Source organism: Anomaloglossus baeobatrachus, chromosome 1 (genome assembly GCF_048569485.1).
Source record: "Anomaloglossus baeobatrachus isolate aAnoBae1 chromosome 1, aAnoBae1.hap1, whole genome shotgun sequence".
In the NCBI taxonomy this organism is placed as follows: Eukaryota; Metazoa; Chordata; class Amphibia; order Anura; family Aromobatidae; genus Anomaloglossus; species Anomaloglossus baeobatrachus.
The window spans coordinates 319566016-319584848 of record NC_134353.1 but is presented as its reverse complement, the minus strand read 5'-3'; the positions used below and the strand labels follow the sequence as shown (position 1 = coordinate 319584848).

General features: G+C 53.7%; 1 protein-coding gene across 2 annotated transcripts in view; it reads right to left on the bottom strand.

The window, feature by feature from the left end:
* The window catches only part of PKD2 (polycystin 2, transient receptor potential cation channel), a 100658-nt gene that overhangs the window by 35584 nt on the left and 46241 nt on the right, over nt 1–18833 (bottom strand). For both annotated transcript variants that reach the window (XM_075351469.1, XM_075351478.1), the window contains exon 9: nt 17515–17635. In XM_075351469.1, coding sequence (XP_075207584.1) covers nt 17515–17635 — 121 coding nt within the window. The remainder of the gene's footprint in view (nt 1–17514; nt 17636–18833) is intronic.

The following is an 18833-nucleotide window of genomic DNA, read 5'->3' as shown; positions in this document are numbered from 1 at the left end:
AGAAAGACCACTTTCTGTGAAAGACGAAACAAAGAAACCTCCCTAAGAGGTTCAAAGGGGGGTTTCTGCAAAGCCGTGAGAACCAAATTGAGGTCCCAGGGATCCAAGGGCCGCCGGTAAGGCGGAATGATGTGAGATGCACCTTGCATGAAGGTGCGGACCTGAGCCAGCCGGGCGATACACCGCTGGAACAGCACTGACAGAGCCGAGACTTGTCCCTTGAGAGAGTTGAGGAATAGTCCCAGCTGCAGACCGGACTGTAGAAAAGACAAAAGGGTCGGCAAGGAAAAAGGCCAAGGAGAATGGCCAGAAGAACGACACCAGGACAGGAAAATTTTCCAAGTCCTGTGATAGATCTTGGCAGAGGAAGACTTACGGGCCCGAGTCATCGTGGAGATGACCTCAGGGGGGATACCAGAAGCCGTCAAGATCCAGGACTCAAGAGCCACGCCGTCAATCTGAGAGCCATAGAATTCTGGCGGAAAAACGGACCTTGTGAGAGAAGGTCTGGACGGTCCGGAAGATGCCACGGCGCCTCTACGGACAGATGGAGCAGGTCTGGGTACCAAGCTCGCCTGGGCCAGTCCGGGGCAATGAGAATGACTCGACGGCCCTCCATTCTGATCTTGCGCAGAACTCTGGGCAAGAGAGCTAGAGGGGGAAACACGTAGGACAGACGAAACTGGGACCAGTCTTGAACCAGAGCGTCCGCTGCGAAGGCCTGAGGATCGTGGGAGCGAGCCACGTAAACCGGAACCTTGTTGTTGTGATGGGATGCCATTAGGTCCACGTCCGGAGTGCCCCACTTGCGGCAGATTGACTGAAACACTGCCGGATGCAGGGACCACTCGCCACTGTCCACGGTTTGACGGCTGAGATAATCTGCTTCCCAGTTTTCCACGCCTGGGATGTGGACTGCGGATATGGTGGACTTGGAGTCCTCCGTCCATTGAAGGATGCGTTGTACCTCCAACATTGTCAGGCGGCTGCGTGTCCCGCCTTGGTGATTGATGTAGGCAACCGCTGTCGCGTTGTCTGACTAAACTCGGATGTGCTTGCCAGCCAATAGGTGGTGAAAAGCTAGGAGAGCCAGGAGCACGGCTCTGGTTTCCAGCACATTGATCGAGAGGGCGGACTCGGACGGAGTCCAAGTGCCCTGTGCTCGGTGGTGGAGACATACCGCTCCCCAGCCGGATAGACTGGCATCCGTGGTGAGAATCACCCAGGACGGAGCCAGGAAGGAGCGTCCCTGAGACAGAGAGAGGGGCCAAAGCCACCACTGAAGAGAGCTCCTGGCTTGTGGCGACAGAGCCACTAACCTGTGCAAGGAGGAAGGCCGCTTGTCCCAACAGCGGAGAATGTCCAGCTGCAGAGGACGCAGATGGAACTGGGCAAAGGGAACAGCCTCCATTGACGCTACCATCTGACCCAGCACCTGCATCAGGTGCCTGATGGAATAACGGCGGGACCTCAGCAGAGAGCGCACCGCCAATTGGAGGGATTGCTGTTTGATCAAGGGCAACTTCACAAGTGCCGGAAGAGTCTCGAACTGCATCCCTAGGTACGTGAGACTCTGGGTCGGAGTCAGAGTGGATTTGGGCAGATTGACAATCCACCTGAATTGGGCTAGAGTGGCAAGAGTGAGCGAGACACTCCGCTGACAGTCTGCGCTGGATGAAGCCTTGACTAGAAGGTCGTCCAGGTAAGGAATCACTGCCAACCCCTGTAGGTGCAGAACCGCAACCACTGCTGCCATGACCTTGGTGAATACTCGAGGGGCTGTGGCTAACCCGAAGGGGAGAGCCACGAATTGGAAATGTTCCTCTCCGATTGCAAAACGTAGCCAACGCTGGTGTGAAACTGCAATTGGCACATGCAGATAGGCATCTCTGATGTCGATGGATGCCAGGAAATCCCCTTGGGTCATTGAGGCAATGACTGACCGCAGAGATTTCATGCGAAAATGCCGCACCTGAACATGCTTGTTGAGAAGCTTGAGATCCAGGATGGGCCGGAAGGAACCGTCCTTTTTGGGGACTAGGAAGAGATTTGAGTAGAAACCTCTGAACCGTTCCCGGGTGGGAACCGGTACAATTACTCCGTTGGCCTGCAAGGATGCCACGGCCTGAGAGAAGGCGGCAGCCTTGGAACAGGGGGGAGTTGACAGAAAAAATCTGTTTGGCGGGCTGGAAGAGAATTCTATCCTGCAGCCGTGGGAGATGATATCCCGCACCCACTGATCGGAGACGTGTTGAAACCACGCGTCGCCAAAGTGGGAGAGCCTGCCACCGACTAAGGACGTTGGTGGCGCGGACAGATAGTTACGAGGAGGCTGCCTTAGTGGCAGCAGCTCCTGCGGTTTTCTGTGGACGCGCCTTTGTGCGCCAGTTGGATTTTTGGTCCTTGGCTGAGTTAGTGGACGAGGCCGAGGGCTTAGAGGACGACCAGTTGGAGGAACGAAAGGAACGAAACCTCGACTGGTTCCTACCCTGGACAGGTTTCCTGGTTTTGGTTTGTGGCATGGAAGTACTCTTCCCGCCAGTAGCTTCCTTAATAATTTCATCCAGTTGTTCACCGAATAGCCTGGTCCCAGCAAAAGGGAGCCCAGCAAGGTACTTCTTTGAAGAAGCATCTGCCTTCCACTCTCGAAGCCACAAGATCCTGCGGATAGCGAGGGAATTAGCCGAAGCCACCGCAGTGCGGTGAGAGGCTTCCAGCATGGCAGACATGGCATAGGATGAAAAGAAGGATTTTTGTGTACTCACCGTAAAATCTCTTTCTCTGAGTCTTCATTGGGGGACACAGGACCATGGGTTATGCTGCTGTCACTAGGAGGCTGACACTAAGTAAACAGAAAAAGTTAGCTCCTCCCCAGCAGTATAACCCCTGAGCCGGAGGCGGGCTCAATCAGTTTAGTGCACAAGCAGTAGGAGGAGAACCAAACAATCCTGGATAAAAACAAGGTAAGGAACTATGACGAACAGTCGTGTGACCAGTGACCTGGGAATATAGGCACTGGGGCAACAGGCATGTCATATATAACAAAAAACACAAGCAGGGTGGGTGCTGTGTCCCCCAATGAAGACTCAGAGAAAGAGATTTTACGGTGAGTACACAAAAATCCTTCTTTCTCTATCGTTTCATTGGGGGACACAGGACCATGGGACGTCCAAAAGCAGTCCCTGGGTGGGAAGAAAACCATCACCGGAGATAGGAAGGAAGCCGCTTCCCCTTGCCGGGCTTGACCCAGACCTACAAGCGCCTACGTTGTTACAGGTGTGCCAATGCCACCCGCAAACCTTACGCAAAGACTGGCCTCTGCCGAAGCTTGGGTGTGAACCTGGTAGAAAATAGTCAAGGTATGCCGACTAGAGCGGGTGGCGGACCAGGGGACCTGGTCGATCGACGACTGGAGTCCAATCGTTCAAGGGTGCCCCTTGCTCGATAGACCGCGGCGGAAGTCCGTCCTTCATGCGATAGTCTTCACAGATGGCGGAAAGGATCCATGTGATATTCTGGCCCTTGGCGCCGGCATACGCTTCTTGGGCAAGGGTGGAAGGAGGACTGACGGTCGGTGTAACCGAAAAATGGTGTCCTGCAGACACGAAAGACTGAGGGCTCGTACCAGCCCTGGAACGAACTATGCCCCTTTTAGGCTGAGAGAGTAGCCTAGAACCGAAAAAACGAAACCTAAAGTCCTCTGCTGGAAGGAACAGCGAGGTGTCTTGGACAGAAACGAAAGGTTCTGGCTGGAGCCCCCCCTTGTCCTGCTGGCGGAGCCGGAAAAGGGGGGAAAAAACGACAAGAGGGCTGTCCGCCCTGATGCCGTCTGTAACAACCAGATGGCCATGAGGAGCCCACCTATCAAAACAGGTGGGAGCAGGGAAAAAAGGGGTACCTTGAGCGAACCCATCACTGGATTAAGGTCCCACATTTCTAGTGAACGATGAAATAAATCTTCGAGGAAACTGTATTCCCGGCCCTCTTCAATGTCTGCCATCATCTTGTCGACAGACCTGACCGAGCCAGCACCCGGGATCCACTGGTGAGGCCATGTAACTTGGGACTTCTGAGTCCTGGTAGAATAGAGGGGCCCCGACACGGAAGAATTTTGCGGTCTGGAAGGAGCCACGGGGCATTTGCGAGGAGATGAGTAAATTATGTGAACTATGCTCGCCTGGGCCACTCCCGAGCTATTGCTTGCCTTGGTCCATCTTGAGAACCCTCGAGACCATAGGAAGCCGCGGGAAGATGCACGATAGCCTGAACAGGCTACACGACCGGTCTAGGGCGTCGTCATCTAGTCCAGAGCAGGTGCATACTCGAAGCACCATTGACTGAGATTTGGATCGGAAGGCCAAAAAGGTCCACGACCGGAGGTCTTCCTTCGCCAGAGATCTGGCTGGAGATTTCCGTGTTGGAGCCAGTTACCTACGCGAGGTCTATCCTACAGCGGAAATCGGCCGTCCAAACGTCCACGCTAGGGATGTGCTGCCGAGATTAGCGAGTGAAGGGACCCGTCCCAGAGCAAGATATTCTTGGCCTCTCCCTTGCCATGACACTCTCTGCGTCTTCCTGGTGGATGATGCACATCACCGCTGTGGCATGGTCCGACTGGAACCTGGCTGGGTAACCACGACCTAGAGAAGAAATTTTAACCGGGTTAACCAACTGGCTCTGAAGTCCGGAATGTTGAAGGAGAGACGACGCTCTAGGGGTGTCCCTCGGGACCGTGCCGAGGAATGGTGGGATAGCCTACCCTAGCACGGGAGGCTGGTGACGGTTGATAATAAGCTCCAGAGGAGGAAAGGGAAGCTTCCCAAGGATGGTAGCGAAGACTGGTCCGCTAGGAGGAGATTGGCGGGTCACCCGTGAAGACGGAACCATCCTGTCTCCGTTCTTCAGTGTGTTCCGTTGGGGAGTCCGGGATGAAATCTGGTATGTGCCCCGTCGCTATCACCGCCACAGGCTGTCGAGGACTCGCATAGCCAAAAAACCGAAGGGAAGAAACGGGAGCGGGAGGCAAAGAGCACGCGGGGCTCTGTGCCAGGAGGGAAACTACTCCTGCGTGAGGAGTAGCCACCCTTGAACGGCTCGAATACTGTGCCTGAGGGATGATGGACCGGACCGGGCCGGGTCTGGGAGGACTCCTTCTGGTAGCTCAGCTACCCTAGTAGCGAGGAAGGGGAAGCTTCCTAGAGGGTGATGATGGTCTAAACCTCAAGGCGAGGGTCCTTGAAGGGAGACTCTGGGCCTCCCGGTCGTTTCTGGGCGGAGAGAGACTAGCAGCTCTGCAGAGTAGGATGCGTAGGGACAGTGATCCCTGCAAGCGTTTTTAGAAGGCTGGAATGGTCCGCAGCCATGAAAGGCGGAGATGGCTGTTGTAGGGATAAAGGCTTCCAGACGGGTTGCGGCGTGGACGGGGCTGCGTGAGGGAACGATCCTGGTGCATCAGGGCCGATGCCGGGAAAGGGATATACCCTTCCCTTACGTAGCCTAGGGGAGAGAGTAGTCTACCCTGACGTAGCCTAGGGATAAACTAGACTCACCTATCTCCGAAAGGGCGTTCCCGAAAGTCGGAAAAAAGTCAGCGACTTCCTAGATGTCGAATCTGCGTTCCTGATCCCGAGTCAGAGGTCTCGATGGTGGGCACACTGATGCTAGAGGTTCAGGCCGAGTAGCGGGCAGACATCAGGTTTGTGAAATGAGGGTACTCACTGAAGAAGATACCCAGCCCTGGGTCGGCATAGGTGGGACGTGGACCGCTGCGTATGGTGTCCGCGAAGTCCCTGCGGAGCGGCACGATGGTGACGAGAAGCCCGGAGGAACCCAGGCGGGTCGCATAAAGGGTAACGTGCCGCTTCCTTTCGGAGCCCCCTTCGAGAAGGGGCAAGACAAATAAACGGACTTACCACTGGGAAGAAGGGAATTTTGTTTACTTACCGTAAATTCCTTTTCTTCTAGCTCCAATTGGGAGACCCAGACAATTGGGTGTATAGCTATGCCTCCGGAGGCCACACAAAGCACTACACCAAAAGTGTAAAGCCCCTCCCCTTCTGCCTATACACCCCCCGTGCTCCCACGGGCTCCTCAGTTTTGGTGCAAAAGCAAGAAGGAGGAAAAAATTATAAACTGGTTTAAAAGTAAATTCAATCCGAAGGAATATCGGAGAACTGAAACCATTCAACATGAACAACATGTGTACACAAAAAAACAGGGGTGGGTGCTGGGTCTCCCAATTGGAGCTAGAAGAAAAGGAATTTACGGTAAGTAAACAAAATTCCCTTCTTCTTTGTCGCTCCATTGGGAGACCCAGACAATTGGGACGTCCAAAAGCAGTCCCTGGGTGGGTAAATAATACCTCATAATAGAGCCGTAACGGCTCCGTCCTACAGGTGGGCAACCGCCGCCTGAAGGACTCGCCTACCTAGGCTGGCATCTGCCGAAGCATAGGTATGCACCTGATAGTGTTTCGTGAAAGTGTGCAGGCTCGACCAGGTAGCTGCCTGACACACCTGCTGAGCCGTAGCCTGGTGCCGCAAGGCCCAGGACGCTCCCACGGCCCTGGTAGAATGGGCCTTCAGCCCTGAGGGAACCGGAAGCCCCGAGGAACGATAAGCTTCGAGAATTGGTTCCTTGATCCACCGAGCCAGGGTTGATTTGGAAGCTTGTGTCCCTTTACGCTGGCCAGCGACAAGGACAAAGAGTGCATCCGAGCGGCGCAGGGGCGCCGTACGAGAAATGTAGAATCTGAGTGCTCTCACCAGATCTAACAAGTGCAAATCCTTTTCACATTGGTGAACTGGATGAGGACAAAAAGAGGGTAAGGAGATATCCTGATTGAGATGAAAGGGGGATACCACCTTAGGGAGAAATTCCGGAACCGGACGCAGAACCACCTTGTCCTGGTGAAACACCAGGAAAGGGGCTTTGCATGACAACGCTGCTAGCTCAGACACTCTCCGAAGTGAAGTGACTGCTACTAGGAAAACCACTTTCTGCGAAAGGCGTGCGAGAGAAATATCCCTCATTGGCTCGAACGGTGGTTTCTGAAGAACCATCAGAACCCTGTTCAGATCCCAGGGTTCTAACGGACGCTTGTAAGGAGGGACGATGTGACAAACCCCCTTCAGGAACGTGCGTACCTGTGGAAGTCTGGCCAGGCGCTTCCGAAAAAACACAGAGAGCGCAGAGACTTGTCCCTTAAGGGAGCCGAGCGACAAACCCTTTTCCAATCCGGATTGAAGAAAGGACAGAAAAGTGGGCAAGGCAAATGGCCAGGGAGAAAAACCCTGAGCAGAGCACCACGACAGGAATATTTTCCACGTCCTGTGGTAGATCTTGGCGGACGTTGGTTTCCTAGCCTGTCTCATAGTGGCAATGACCTCTTGAGATAATCCTGAAGACGCTAAGATCCAGGACTCAATGGCCACACAGTCAGGTTGAGGGCCGCAGAATTCAGATGGAAAAACGGCCCTTGAGACAGCAAGTCTGGTCGGTCTGGTAGTGCCCACGGTTGGCCGACCGTGAGATGCCACAGATCCGGGTACCACGACCTCCTCGGCCAGTCTGGAGCGACGAGGATGGCGCGGCGGCAGTCGGCCCTGATCTTGCGTAACACTCTGGGCAACAGTGCCAGAGGAGGAAACACATAAGGGAGTTGAAACTGCGACCAATCCTGAACTAAGGCGTCTGCCGCCAGAGCTCTGTGATCGTGAGATCGTGCCATGAATGCCGTGACCTTGTTGTTGTGCCTGGACGCCATTAGGTCGACGTCCGGCATCCCCCAGCGGCAACAGATCTCCTGAAACACGTCCGGGTGAAGGTACCATTCCCCTGCGTCCATGCCCTGGCGACTGAGAAAGTCTGCTTCCCAGTTTTCCACGCCCGGGATGTGAACTGCGGAGATGGTGGAGGCCGTGGCTTCCACCCACATCAAAATCCGCCGGACTTCCTGGAAGGCTTGCCGACTGCGTGTTCCGCCTTGGTGGTTGATGTAAGCCACCGCTGTGGAGTTGTCCGACTAAATTCGGATCTGCTTGCCTTCCAGCCACTGCTGGAACGCTTTTAGGGCAAGATACACTGCCCTGATCTCCAGAACATTGATCTGAAGTGAGGACTCTTGCTGAGTCCACGTACCCTGAGCCCTGTGGTGGAGAAAGACTGCTCCCCACCCTGACAGACTCGCGTCCGTCGTGACCACCGCCCAGGATGGGGGTAGGAAGGATTTCCCCTTCGATAATGAAGTGGGAAGAAGCCACCACCGAAGGGAAGCTTTGGTTGCCTGAGAGAGGGAGACGTTCCTGTCGAGGGATGTCGGCTTCCTGTCCCATTTGCGTAGGATGTCCCATTGAAGAGGACGCAGGTGAAACTGCGCGAAAGGGACTGCCTCCATTGCTGCCACCATCTTCCCCAGGAAGTGCATGAGGCGCCTCAAGGAGTGTGACTTACCTTGAAGGAGAGATTGCAACCCTGTCTGCAGTGACCGCTGTTTGTTCAGCGGGAGCATCACCATCGCTGAGAGGGTATGAAACTCCATGCCAAGATATGTCAGCGATTGGACCGGTGTCAGATTTGACTTTGGAAAATTGATGATCCACCCGAAACTCTGGAGAGTCTCCAGTGTAGCGTTGAGGCTGTGTTGGCATGCCTCTTGAGAGGGTCCCTTGACCAGCAGATCGTCTAAGTAAGGGATCACCGAGTGACCCTGAGAGTGGAGGACCGCAACTACTGTAGCCATGACCTTGGTGAAAACCCGTGGGGCTGTTGCCAGGCCGAACGGCAGTGCCGCGAACTGAAGGTGTTCGTCTCCTATGGCAAAGCGCAGGAAGCGCTGATGCTCTGGAGCAATCGGTACGTGGAGATAAGCATCTTTGATATCGATCGATGCAAGGAAATCTCCTTGGGACATTGAGGCGATGACGGAGCGGAGGGATTCCATCCGGAACCGCCTGGTCTTTACGTGTTTGTTGAGCAGTTTTAGGTCCAGGACAGGACGGAAAGACCCGTCCTTCTTTGGAACCACAAACAGGTTGGAGTAAAAACCGTGACCCTGTTGCTGAAGAGGAACCGGGACCACCACTCCTTCTGCCTTCAGAGTGCCCACCGCCTGCAGAAGAGCATCGGCTCGCTCGGGAGGCGGAGATGTTCTGAAGAATCGAGTCGGAGGACGAGAGCTGAACTCTATCCTGTAACCGTGAGACAGAATGTCTCTCACCCAACGGTCTTTTACCTGTGACAGCCAGGTGTCGCAAAAGCGGGAGAGCCTGCCACCGACCGAGGATGCGGTGTGAGGAGGCCGTAAGTCATGAGGAAGCCGCCTTGGTAGCGGCACCTCCGGCGGTCTTTTTGGGGCGTGACTTAGACCGCCATGAATCGGAGTTCCTCTGATCCTTCTGAGGCCTTTTGGACGAGGAGAATTGGGACCTGCCCGCACCCCGAAAGGACCGAAACCTCGACTGTCCCCTCCTCTGTTGGGGTATGTTTGGTTTGGCCTGGGGTAAGGATGTTTCCTTTCCCTTGGATTGTTTGATGATTTCATCCAATCTCTCACCAAACAAACGGTCGCCAGAAAATGGCAAACTGGTTAAGCACTTTTTGGAAGCCGAATCTGCCTTCCATTCCCGTAGCCACAAGGCCCTGCGTATTGCCACCGAATTGTCGGCTGCAACCGCCGTACGGCTCGCAGAGTCCAGGACAGCATTAATAGCATAGGACGCAAATGCCGACGTTTGAGAGGTTATGGACGCCACTTGCGGCGCAGACGTACGTGTGAGTGCGTCAATTTGCGCTTGACCCGCTGAGATAGCTTGGAGTGCCCATACGGCTGCGAATGCTGGAGCAAAAGACGCGCCGATAGCTTCATAGATGGATTTCAACCAGAGCTCCATCTGTCTGTCAGTGGCATCCTTGAGTGAAGCCCCATCTTCAACTGCAACTATGGATCTAGCCGCCAGTCTGGAGATTGGAGGATCCACCTTGGGACACTGAGTCCAGCCCTTGACCACGTCAGGGGGGAAGGGATAACGTGTATCCTTAAGGCGCTTGGAAAAACGCTTATCTGGACAAGTTCGGTGTTTCTGGACTGCCTCTCTGAAGTCAGAGTGGTCCAGAAACATACTCGTTGTACGCTTGGGAAACCTGAAACGGAATTTCTCCTGCTGAGAAGCTGACTCCTCTACTGGAGGAGCTGAGGGAGAAATATCCAACATTTGATTGATGGACGCGATAAGATCATTCACTATGGCGTCCCCATCAGGAGTATCAAGATTGAGAGCGGCCTCAGGATCAGAATCCTGATCAGCTACCTCCGCTTCATCATACAGAGAGTCCTCCCGCTGAGACCCTGAACAATGTGATGATGTCGAGGGAATTTCCCAGCGAGCTCGCTTAGGCGGTCTGGGGCTGTGGTCCGTGTCAGAGACCTCACCCTGGGATCTATGAGACACCCCGGGAGGACATTGTTGTTCCAACTGAGGGGGACCAGGGAGCAATGATTCCACAGTGCCCATGGTCTGAGATACCCGTCTGGACTGCAAGGCTTCTAGTATCTTAGCCATAGTCTCAGAAAGTCTTTCAGTAAAAACTGCAAACTCCGTCCCTGTCACCTGGACAGTGTTAGCAGGTGGTTCCCCCTGGGCCACCGTTAGCAGAGGCTCCGGTTGAGTAAGTGCCACAGGGGCCGAGCATTGCACACAATGAGGGTCAGTGGAACCTGCCGGTAGTATAGCCGTACATGCGGCGCAGGCAGCATAGTAAGCCTGTGCTTTGGCACCCTTGCTTCTTGTGGACGACATGCTGTTGTCTCCTCTGAGCAATCCAGGAGGGTATATAGCCAAAAATCAACCGTGCACCATACAGTGTAAAGTATAGCCTATAATCATATAATCTATAAGTACACTTCTGCACTAGTGGGGCCAGCACCTCAGGTGCTGCTTACCGCCCGCTCAAAGCGGTTGTGTGGTCACCAGAATCCCTGCCTGGGTCTCCCCGAGCTTGTCTCCCCTCTCCAGCGTCAGAAGAGCTGACAGGAATGGCTGCCGGCGTCCTGAGGAGAGGAGGGGGCCGTGGGCGTGCCCTAGAAAGTGCGGGAATCTGGTGCCCCACTGTGCACAGTGAGGGGGGTGGAGTATGCAAAGCATGTTCCAGCCCTCAGTGCTGACGTCCTGTACAGCGTCCCGCCCTTCCCCTGACTGGCAGGCCTGGGGGCGGGAAAAGAGTGAGACTAGGCCGCAAAAGCCGGGGACTAAAGTTATAAGCGCGGCCGGCGCGGTAGTCCCCGGCGTACTAACATTCCCAGCCGCGCTGCAGTGTGAAATGGCAGCGCGCGGTCAGCGCGGTAGTCCCCAGTAAACTAACACACCCAGCCACGCTGCAGTGTGTGATGGCCCAAGCGCGGTCAGCGCTGCGGTCCCCGGCGCACTAACACACCCAGCAATGCTGGAGTGTTTCTGTGCGCGGTCCCCACGGGGACACAGAGTACCTCAAAGTAGCAGGGCCTTGTCCCTGACGATACTCGGCTCCTTATCCAGCAGAGTCCCCAGGAGCTGTGGATGGAGCACGGTCTCAGTGCCTGGAGACCGATTAGGATCCCACTTCACCCAGAGCCCTAAAGGGGATGGGGAAGGAAAACAGCATGTGGGCTCCAGCCTCCGTACCCGCAATGGATACCTCAACCTTAACAACACCGCCGACAAGAGTGGGGTGAGAAGGGAGCATGCTGGGGGCCCTGTTATGGGCCCTCTTTTCTTCCATCCGACATAGTCAGCAGCTGCTGCTGACTAAGCTGTGGAGCTATGCGTGGATGTCTGCCTCCTTCGTACAAAGCATGAAAACTGAGGAGCCCGTGGGAGCACGGGGGGTGTATAGGCAGAAGGGGAGGGGCTTTACACTTTTGGTGTAGTGCTTTGTGTGGCCTCCGGAGGCATAGCTATACACCCAATTGTCTGGGTCTCCCAATGGAGCGACAAAAAAAAATCGCGTCCGGGGATTATCCATGATCACGCAGTCACCGTGCGAACTGGATGTCCACTGCAAAAACCGCAGTGGCCCCCACCTTGTTCCCTGCAAAGAGGCATGCCCCCTCTCTCCAGAGCCCTTTGGTGGGATGAAAATGACAATAACACAAACTTACCGCTGGTAAATGCCGTGTCTGGTTGCCGTCTGTGATCATCAGCGGCTCCAGTTTAGTATGCTCCTTCTCTCCGAAATCGCCTTGGAGAAGGGAAAAAAGACAATGACAAGACTTACTGCTGGTCAACTCCGTGTCTGGTAGTAGTCTGTGAGCCCGCGGTAACTCGGCGAGCTCTGGATGTCCTCTGAGCACATAAGGGTCTGCTTCAAATGTCTTAAGGGAGACCTGCGTGCACAGAGAGAAGAGGGCTGTCCGTAGCCTTACGGCTTGACTCACCATTTGTAGCAGGCTATTCGTCATGCGCCCAGACATCTAGGTCCTGCTCGGAATCCAGCAGAGGTGTAAGTCTGGGCCATCACCCGAGAGGTCGGAAGACTGCCGGAGGAAGGACAGTCTGGACCTGGGGGATAAGTGGAAACTGGGGGGCCACAAGGACGAGACCTGGCGGGTCCGCTTCCAGCATAGGAGAAAAGGTCCCTGGTACGGGACTCACCTCCCCGAGGGGAATGCGCCAGTCCTATGGATGGTATGACCGAGCATCGGCCGGAGACGCGGCGCATGCGCACGAACCCGAGGGACGTAGCGAGGGGAGTTATGGCCTGAGACAGGGCGTTACCAGCCGGCAGGGGTCAACAGCAAACTGACATCTTCTTCAAAATAACTCACAAAAGAGGGGACCGAGTCTTGGGCTTACCGGCCCAAAATCACTAAAAAGTCGAGCTGGAAACGCTATGTACTAAAAAACGTGATAGAAAACAAGTGCCCGCATAAGCATTGTAGGAGTCAATGTATGAAAAATCATGCACGTATTTTTAATAAAAAAATCGACCCAATATAAAAATATATACTACAAATAAGAGTGTGTTGTGTTTTTCCCCGAAAAAAGTTGCTGTAGCCTCAGCAATCCGCAGACCGGGAGCCTGCCATAATCTTTGGTTTTTTGTTTTTTTTTTAAATAAAATGAACACTGAGGGAGCGGGAAAAAATATCCCCCACCCCCCTGGTGATGCCTGGGGCACAGCAAAGGGCGGAAAAGGAGAGGCCGGCGGCCAATAGCGCTGCGCAGGAGGCGGGCCTGGGACGCCGAGGACCAGGCCGAAGCCGGGGGCTAAATTTTGACGCTGCCGCGGCCGAGGCAGCGCCGGCGGACCCGGCCGCAAGGCAGCGGCGTCGCAGCCTGGGACGCCGAGAACCAGGCCGAAGCCGGGGGCTAAATTTTAGCGCTGCCGCATGGGCAGAGGCAGCAGCGGCAGACCCGGTCGCAAGGCGGCGGCGTCGCAGCCGCGAATCGAATCCGGCCGGCCTAAGCGTCTGCAGGGAGCTCCGCGGACGTAGCGGGGGTGGCCGGCGACTAGGCCCAGACCGGGGCCTACATTTCTGCAGCCGCCCAAGGGGAGAAGGTAGGAGAGGGTGTCCTACCTGATCCGCGGCGCGCTCCGGAGTGCAGGCTGGGACTCTGCACATGCTCCTGTGTGCTCCGCTCGCAGAAGGGATGGCTGCGGGCACCAGGAAGCCGGCTGAAGAAGGCAGGGAGGTGGACGCTGGTGGGGGGGAAGCCCCTAAATGTAGCAGTGCTGCGGGCCCCATCCTAGATCGAGACGCGCTGTGGTCCAGTCCCTATTTGCAGAGCCCCTTGCGCCCTTTGGGGTGGTACCGCAGAGCGGATAGGGGGTGCCCAGGAAGATTCTGCCCCACACGATCACACCAGGGATTGGTACCGCGGGAATGGACGGGGGCGAGGGCCCGAAGACTCAAACCTCTGCGACCCTAGGGAGTGGTACCCACCGGGCTTGCGAGAGCTGAGGAAGAGAAGTACGATACCTGCAGAAACAGAGAAGTACCACAGATGAGAGCGACGAGCGTCGCCGAGAAAAAATGAAAAAATACGCAAAAAATCAAGTGGCTGAAGGGGGCCCAGTCGGCCCACATCAGCCTCCTACGACACGAAGCAAAAAACTGATTGAGCCCGCCTCCGGCTCAGGGGTTATACTGCTGGGAAGGAGCTAACTTTTTCTGTTTACTTAGTGTCAGCCTCCTAGTGACAGCAGCATAACCCATGGTCCTGTGTCCCCCAATGAAACGATAGAGAAAAGCGGAAGCTTGGGAAGTTAAGGCAACCATCTCGGGCATAGATTCCCTGGCGAGGGAATGCATCTCCTCTAGAGAAGCAGAGATGGCTTTGAGAGCCCACACTGCTGCAAAAGATGGGGAGGACGAGGCCCCTGCCGCCTCATATACAGATTTGGCCAGAAGGTCAACCTGACGGTCAGTGGAATCCTTGAGAGGTGCCATCAGCCACTGATACCACGGTCCGGGCTGAAAGTCTAGATACGGGGGGGTCTACTTTTGGTGAATGAGCCCACTCCTTGACCACCTCAGGTGGAAAGGGAAAACGGTCATCAGAACCACGCTTTGGGAAGCGTTTGTCAGGACAGACCCTAGGCTTGGTCACAGCGGCCTGAAAACTGGAGTGGTTAAAGAACACACTCTTTGTCCTCTTAGGCAAGGTAAACTGGTGCTTTTCTGCCAGAGAGGGTTGCTCCTCTGATACTGGCGGATTGAGGTCCAGTACAGAATTAATGGACGCAATCAAATCACTAACATCTGAGTCACTTTCGGACAGATCAATGGGGCACATGGAGGTAGCATCCGAGCCCCCTGTAAAGGCATCCTCCTCGTCCTGCGAGTCAGCCTCTGAAACAGAGCCGCGGGGCGAGGAAGGGGAGGAAGCCCTACGTCTCCTCTTAGGAGGACGGGGCCTGGGACCAGATGAAGAATCCTCTGTGAGCTCCGCTGAGAGAGCCCTAGCAGCAGAGGCACCCTGTGAGGGGGGCTGATGCATGTTCAGCAAAGTCCGGGACAGCTGTCCCATGGAGTCGGCAAAAGACTGGGAGATAGACCTGGTTAAGGATTCTACCCAAGCCGGGGGTTCAGCCACAGGAGCAGGAGCAGCCTGAGAGACCACTGGGGGTGAGACTCCAGGCTGAGGCACCGCCAGGTTAGAGCAGGCATCACAATGTGGATAGGTGCTCGGTTCCGGCAGCACGAGTTTACATGCAGTGCATACTGAGTATAGCTTTGCCTTGCTCCTCGTGTGAGACATGCTGCTGGAGTGGGGGCTCTGCTAGAGTGACGCTCAGAGAGTATATACAGAGGCCCACAACCAAAGGTTGTGGCTTACCAGACCGCTGGAGCGGTGTTGTGTGCCCTCCAGATCCCAAAGCCCGGACCCCCAAGCACCTCAGCAGGGATGCTGCAGCCAGTGATGATCGCAGAGAAAAACGCTGATAAAATGGCGCCGGAGCGAGGAGAGGGAGCGGGGCCAACTCTGAGAGTGGGATCTGGAGGGCCAAGGAGATTTACAGGAGAGGAGACATGTACTCAGTGAGGAGTGTCTCTCCCCTGTGCAAATCGGCCGCTGGGTGAGCCGCACTGTCCCTCTGCATGAATGACATGCGAGGGCAGTGAAAACAAAAGTAGGCCTCCGGCGAAGCCGGGGCCTAAATTTGAGCTGTGCGGCCGGCGCGCAGGCACCATCGGCGCGGTTCTCAGGGGAAAACCAGAGAACCGGCCGGAAATGTTAGAAAACTCACTTAGCACACTCTCCCACCATAATAAAATACAGGGACCCCCAGAATATAAACGTCTCAGGTACTTAGCTTGCTGAGACGCAGGGTAGCCAGTCCCTGGGGATGAGTGCTCCGTCCAGCAGGATCCTGAAGGGCTGCGGATGGAGACCGGTCTCCTGCAAGCATGGAGAACCGTGCTGGCTCCCACTTCAAGCCAGAGCCCGAGTGATGGTGAAGGAGCGCGGCATGTAAGGCTCCAGCCTTGTAATCAACCTTAACAGCACCGCCGACACAGTGGGGTGAGAAGGGACACGCCGGGGGTCCAGACTTGGACCCGCTTTTCTTCAAACTCTTTCCAAAAATGAAAAATCAGATGAGAATGCATGTGTGGATGTATGCCTCCTGAACACAAAGCAATGAACTGGCTAGATCTGGTTTCTCCAGGGGGTGTATAGGCTCAGAGGGAGGAGCTACACTTTTGAGTGTAGAACTTTGTGTGTCCTCCGGAGGCAGAAGCTATACACCCAATGTCTGGGTCTCCCATAGGAACGATAAAGAAATAGTGTTTCACAATACTGTACCCCATAATATACAGTGCCCTATAACATACAATGTCCACAATACTGTGCCCCATGATATGCAGTGTCCACAATACTGTGCCCCAAAATATAGTGTTCCACCATACTGTACCCCATAATATACAGCGCCGTATAACATACAATTTCCACAATACTGTGCCCAATAATATACAGTGCCCCATAATACTGTGCTCAATCTTCAGCAGACAAAACCGTGATTCTATTATAACTGCTGCACCCAATAAACTAAGTGATACATTGTTAGAATCAGAATCTCTGTTTATAACTCATGCTGTTGTTAAGATTACATAGCAAAAACGTGCGGAAATATTTCCTTTAATAATGGCAATATATTTGTAAAAATCGGAAACTATACAGATGATCCGCAAGGGATCTCTTAAGGCCTAAAACACATGGCATGAAAATCGGTGCAAGTGGAGTGCGATAAAACATGGCATTCCACTTGGACCAATATTACTCTATGTGTCAGCGCACATGAGCGATTATTTTCTCAGCCCCAATCGGACCGAGAAAACAATCGCAGCATGCTGCAACTGTAATGTGTTCCTTTTTTCTCTCACACCCATTCAAGTCTAAGGGGCGAGAGAAAAATCGCACTGCACTTGCGGTACACCGGTGTACCGCGAGTGCAGGGCGAGAATGGCAATAGCCGGCAACGGAGGAGACAGGGACATAAATCCCTACCTCCCCTCCTCAGTGCCGGCCCATCCCTCCTCAGCAGCGGCCCGCCCCCCGCAGCTGTGGTCTGATCGCATGATCGGACCTCAGTCGCAGTGACATTCGGCTCTGCTGTACTGCCAGCGTGAGCCAAGTGTCATGCGAGAATTGCATTAGTCCACCTTGTGGCCCCGGCCTTAGACTTGTGCAGGCAAGACTCCCCCAAGATATGGAAGTGAATACTGCATGCTACAACGTTTTTCTTTCAGACACTTGGTCCATGTGAAAAACCTGTCATCTGAACAGCCCTATTGAATTACATTGGTCAGTGTGCTGTCTGATTGTTACTCTGCCATATTATTCACTTGTCTGAACAAGTGCTGTTATCATATACAATTTAAACTATGGTCATAATGACCTAGCATTGGTCATAGATAAAATAGAATAAACTGACTGATGTTATCCACAAACAAATGAACTAATGGTAACAAAAAAAAACAAAACAACGAAAAAAGTGACCAGAAAAGAAATGTAACAAATAATATAAATCACGTACCAAAAGGATGAAGAACATAAAGAACACAAAAGATGTAAAGTAAAGGGGCCCCAGGATTCGATTTGCTTCCTCAATCTCAGTGAAGTTGAAATCTCCCAAAAGAATACGAAACTGAGTAAAACTAAAAGGAAGAACCAATATAGTTCATTAGTAAAGGGTCTACAGATAATAAATCACGACATGAAGAGTATGGATGGTCACTGCACACAGATAATGACATTGTATCAGCTTACAAGAAGCCCAGATAGATAGGTCCCCATACACAGAGTAATGCCGGCCAAACCTGCCGATAATGAAGGGTTTATCCGACAAGTCAAAATGTGTATGGGGGTCCTGGAACAAGGATTGTTGGGGGAGATACATATCTGCCATGTCTGATTCTGTCTGGCAGCGGCTCTCTCATACAAAACACAGGAGCGCGCGGTAGAGAGAGCACTCTTGTATATGGGAGAGATGGCTGCAGGCTGAATGATCGGCAGAACCATGGTTGGTATGATAGCCATCTATCTTTTGTGTTTGAGAGCCCCGGAACAATGATTGTTGATTGAGATACATATCTGCCTTGCCTGATTCTGTCTGTCAATGGCTCTCTCATACAAAACACAGGAGCGCGCGGTAGAGAGAGCACTCTTGTATATGGGAGAGATGGCTGCAGGCTGAATGATCGGCATAACCATGGTTAGTACAACTGCCAAATATTGTGTATGTGAGCCCCGGAACAATGATTGTTGGGGGGAGATGAAGCTCCGGCATGTCTGATTTCAGACTGCTGAATCTTTTGTTCTCCCTGAGATAAGTGATATCTGGCAGTGGCTCTCTCATAGAGAACACAGGAGCACTCGATAGAGAGAGTACTCTCGTATATGGGAGAGATGGCCAAGACGGGTGCTGCCTGAATGATCAGCAGAACCATTGTTTGTCTGACAGCCATTTTATGTGTATGGGGGCCTCAGAACAATGATTGTTGGTGGAGATAAAGCTCTGCCATGTCTGATTTCTGACTGCTGAACCTTTTGTTTTCCCTGAGATAAGTGATATCTGGCAGTGGCTCTCTCATAGAGAACACAGGAGCACTTGGTAGAGAGACCACTCTTGTATATGGGAGACTTGGCCGAGATGGCTACTGGCAGAACCACTGTTTGTCTTTCCGACAGCCATCTTGTATCTATGGGGGGCTTCAGTCTCAGTTCACGTTTTGAAGCCCTTAACATGTCCTGAGATATCTGAAGACCCCATTCACAAAGTTTTCCTTTTTGTAAGAGGGTCCACAGCATTCTTGTTTTCAATACCATTAACTTTTGAAAAGGTAGCATCAAATT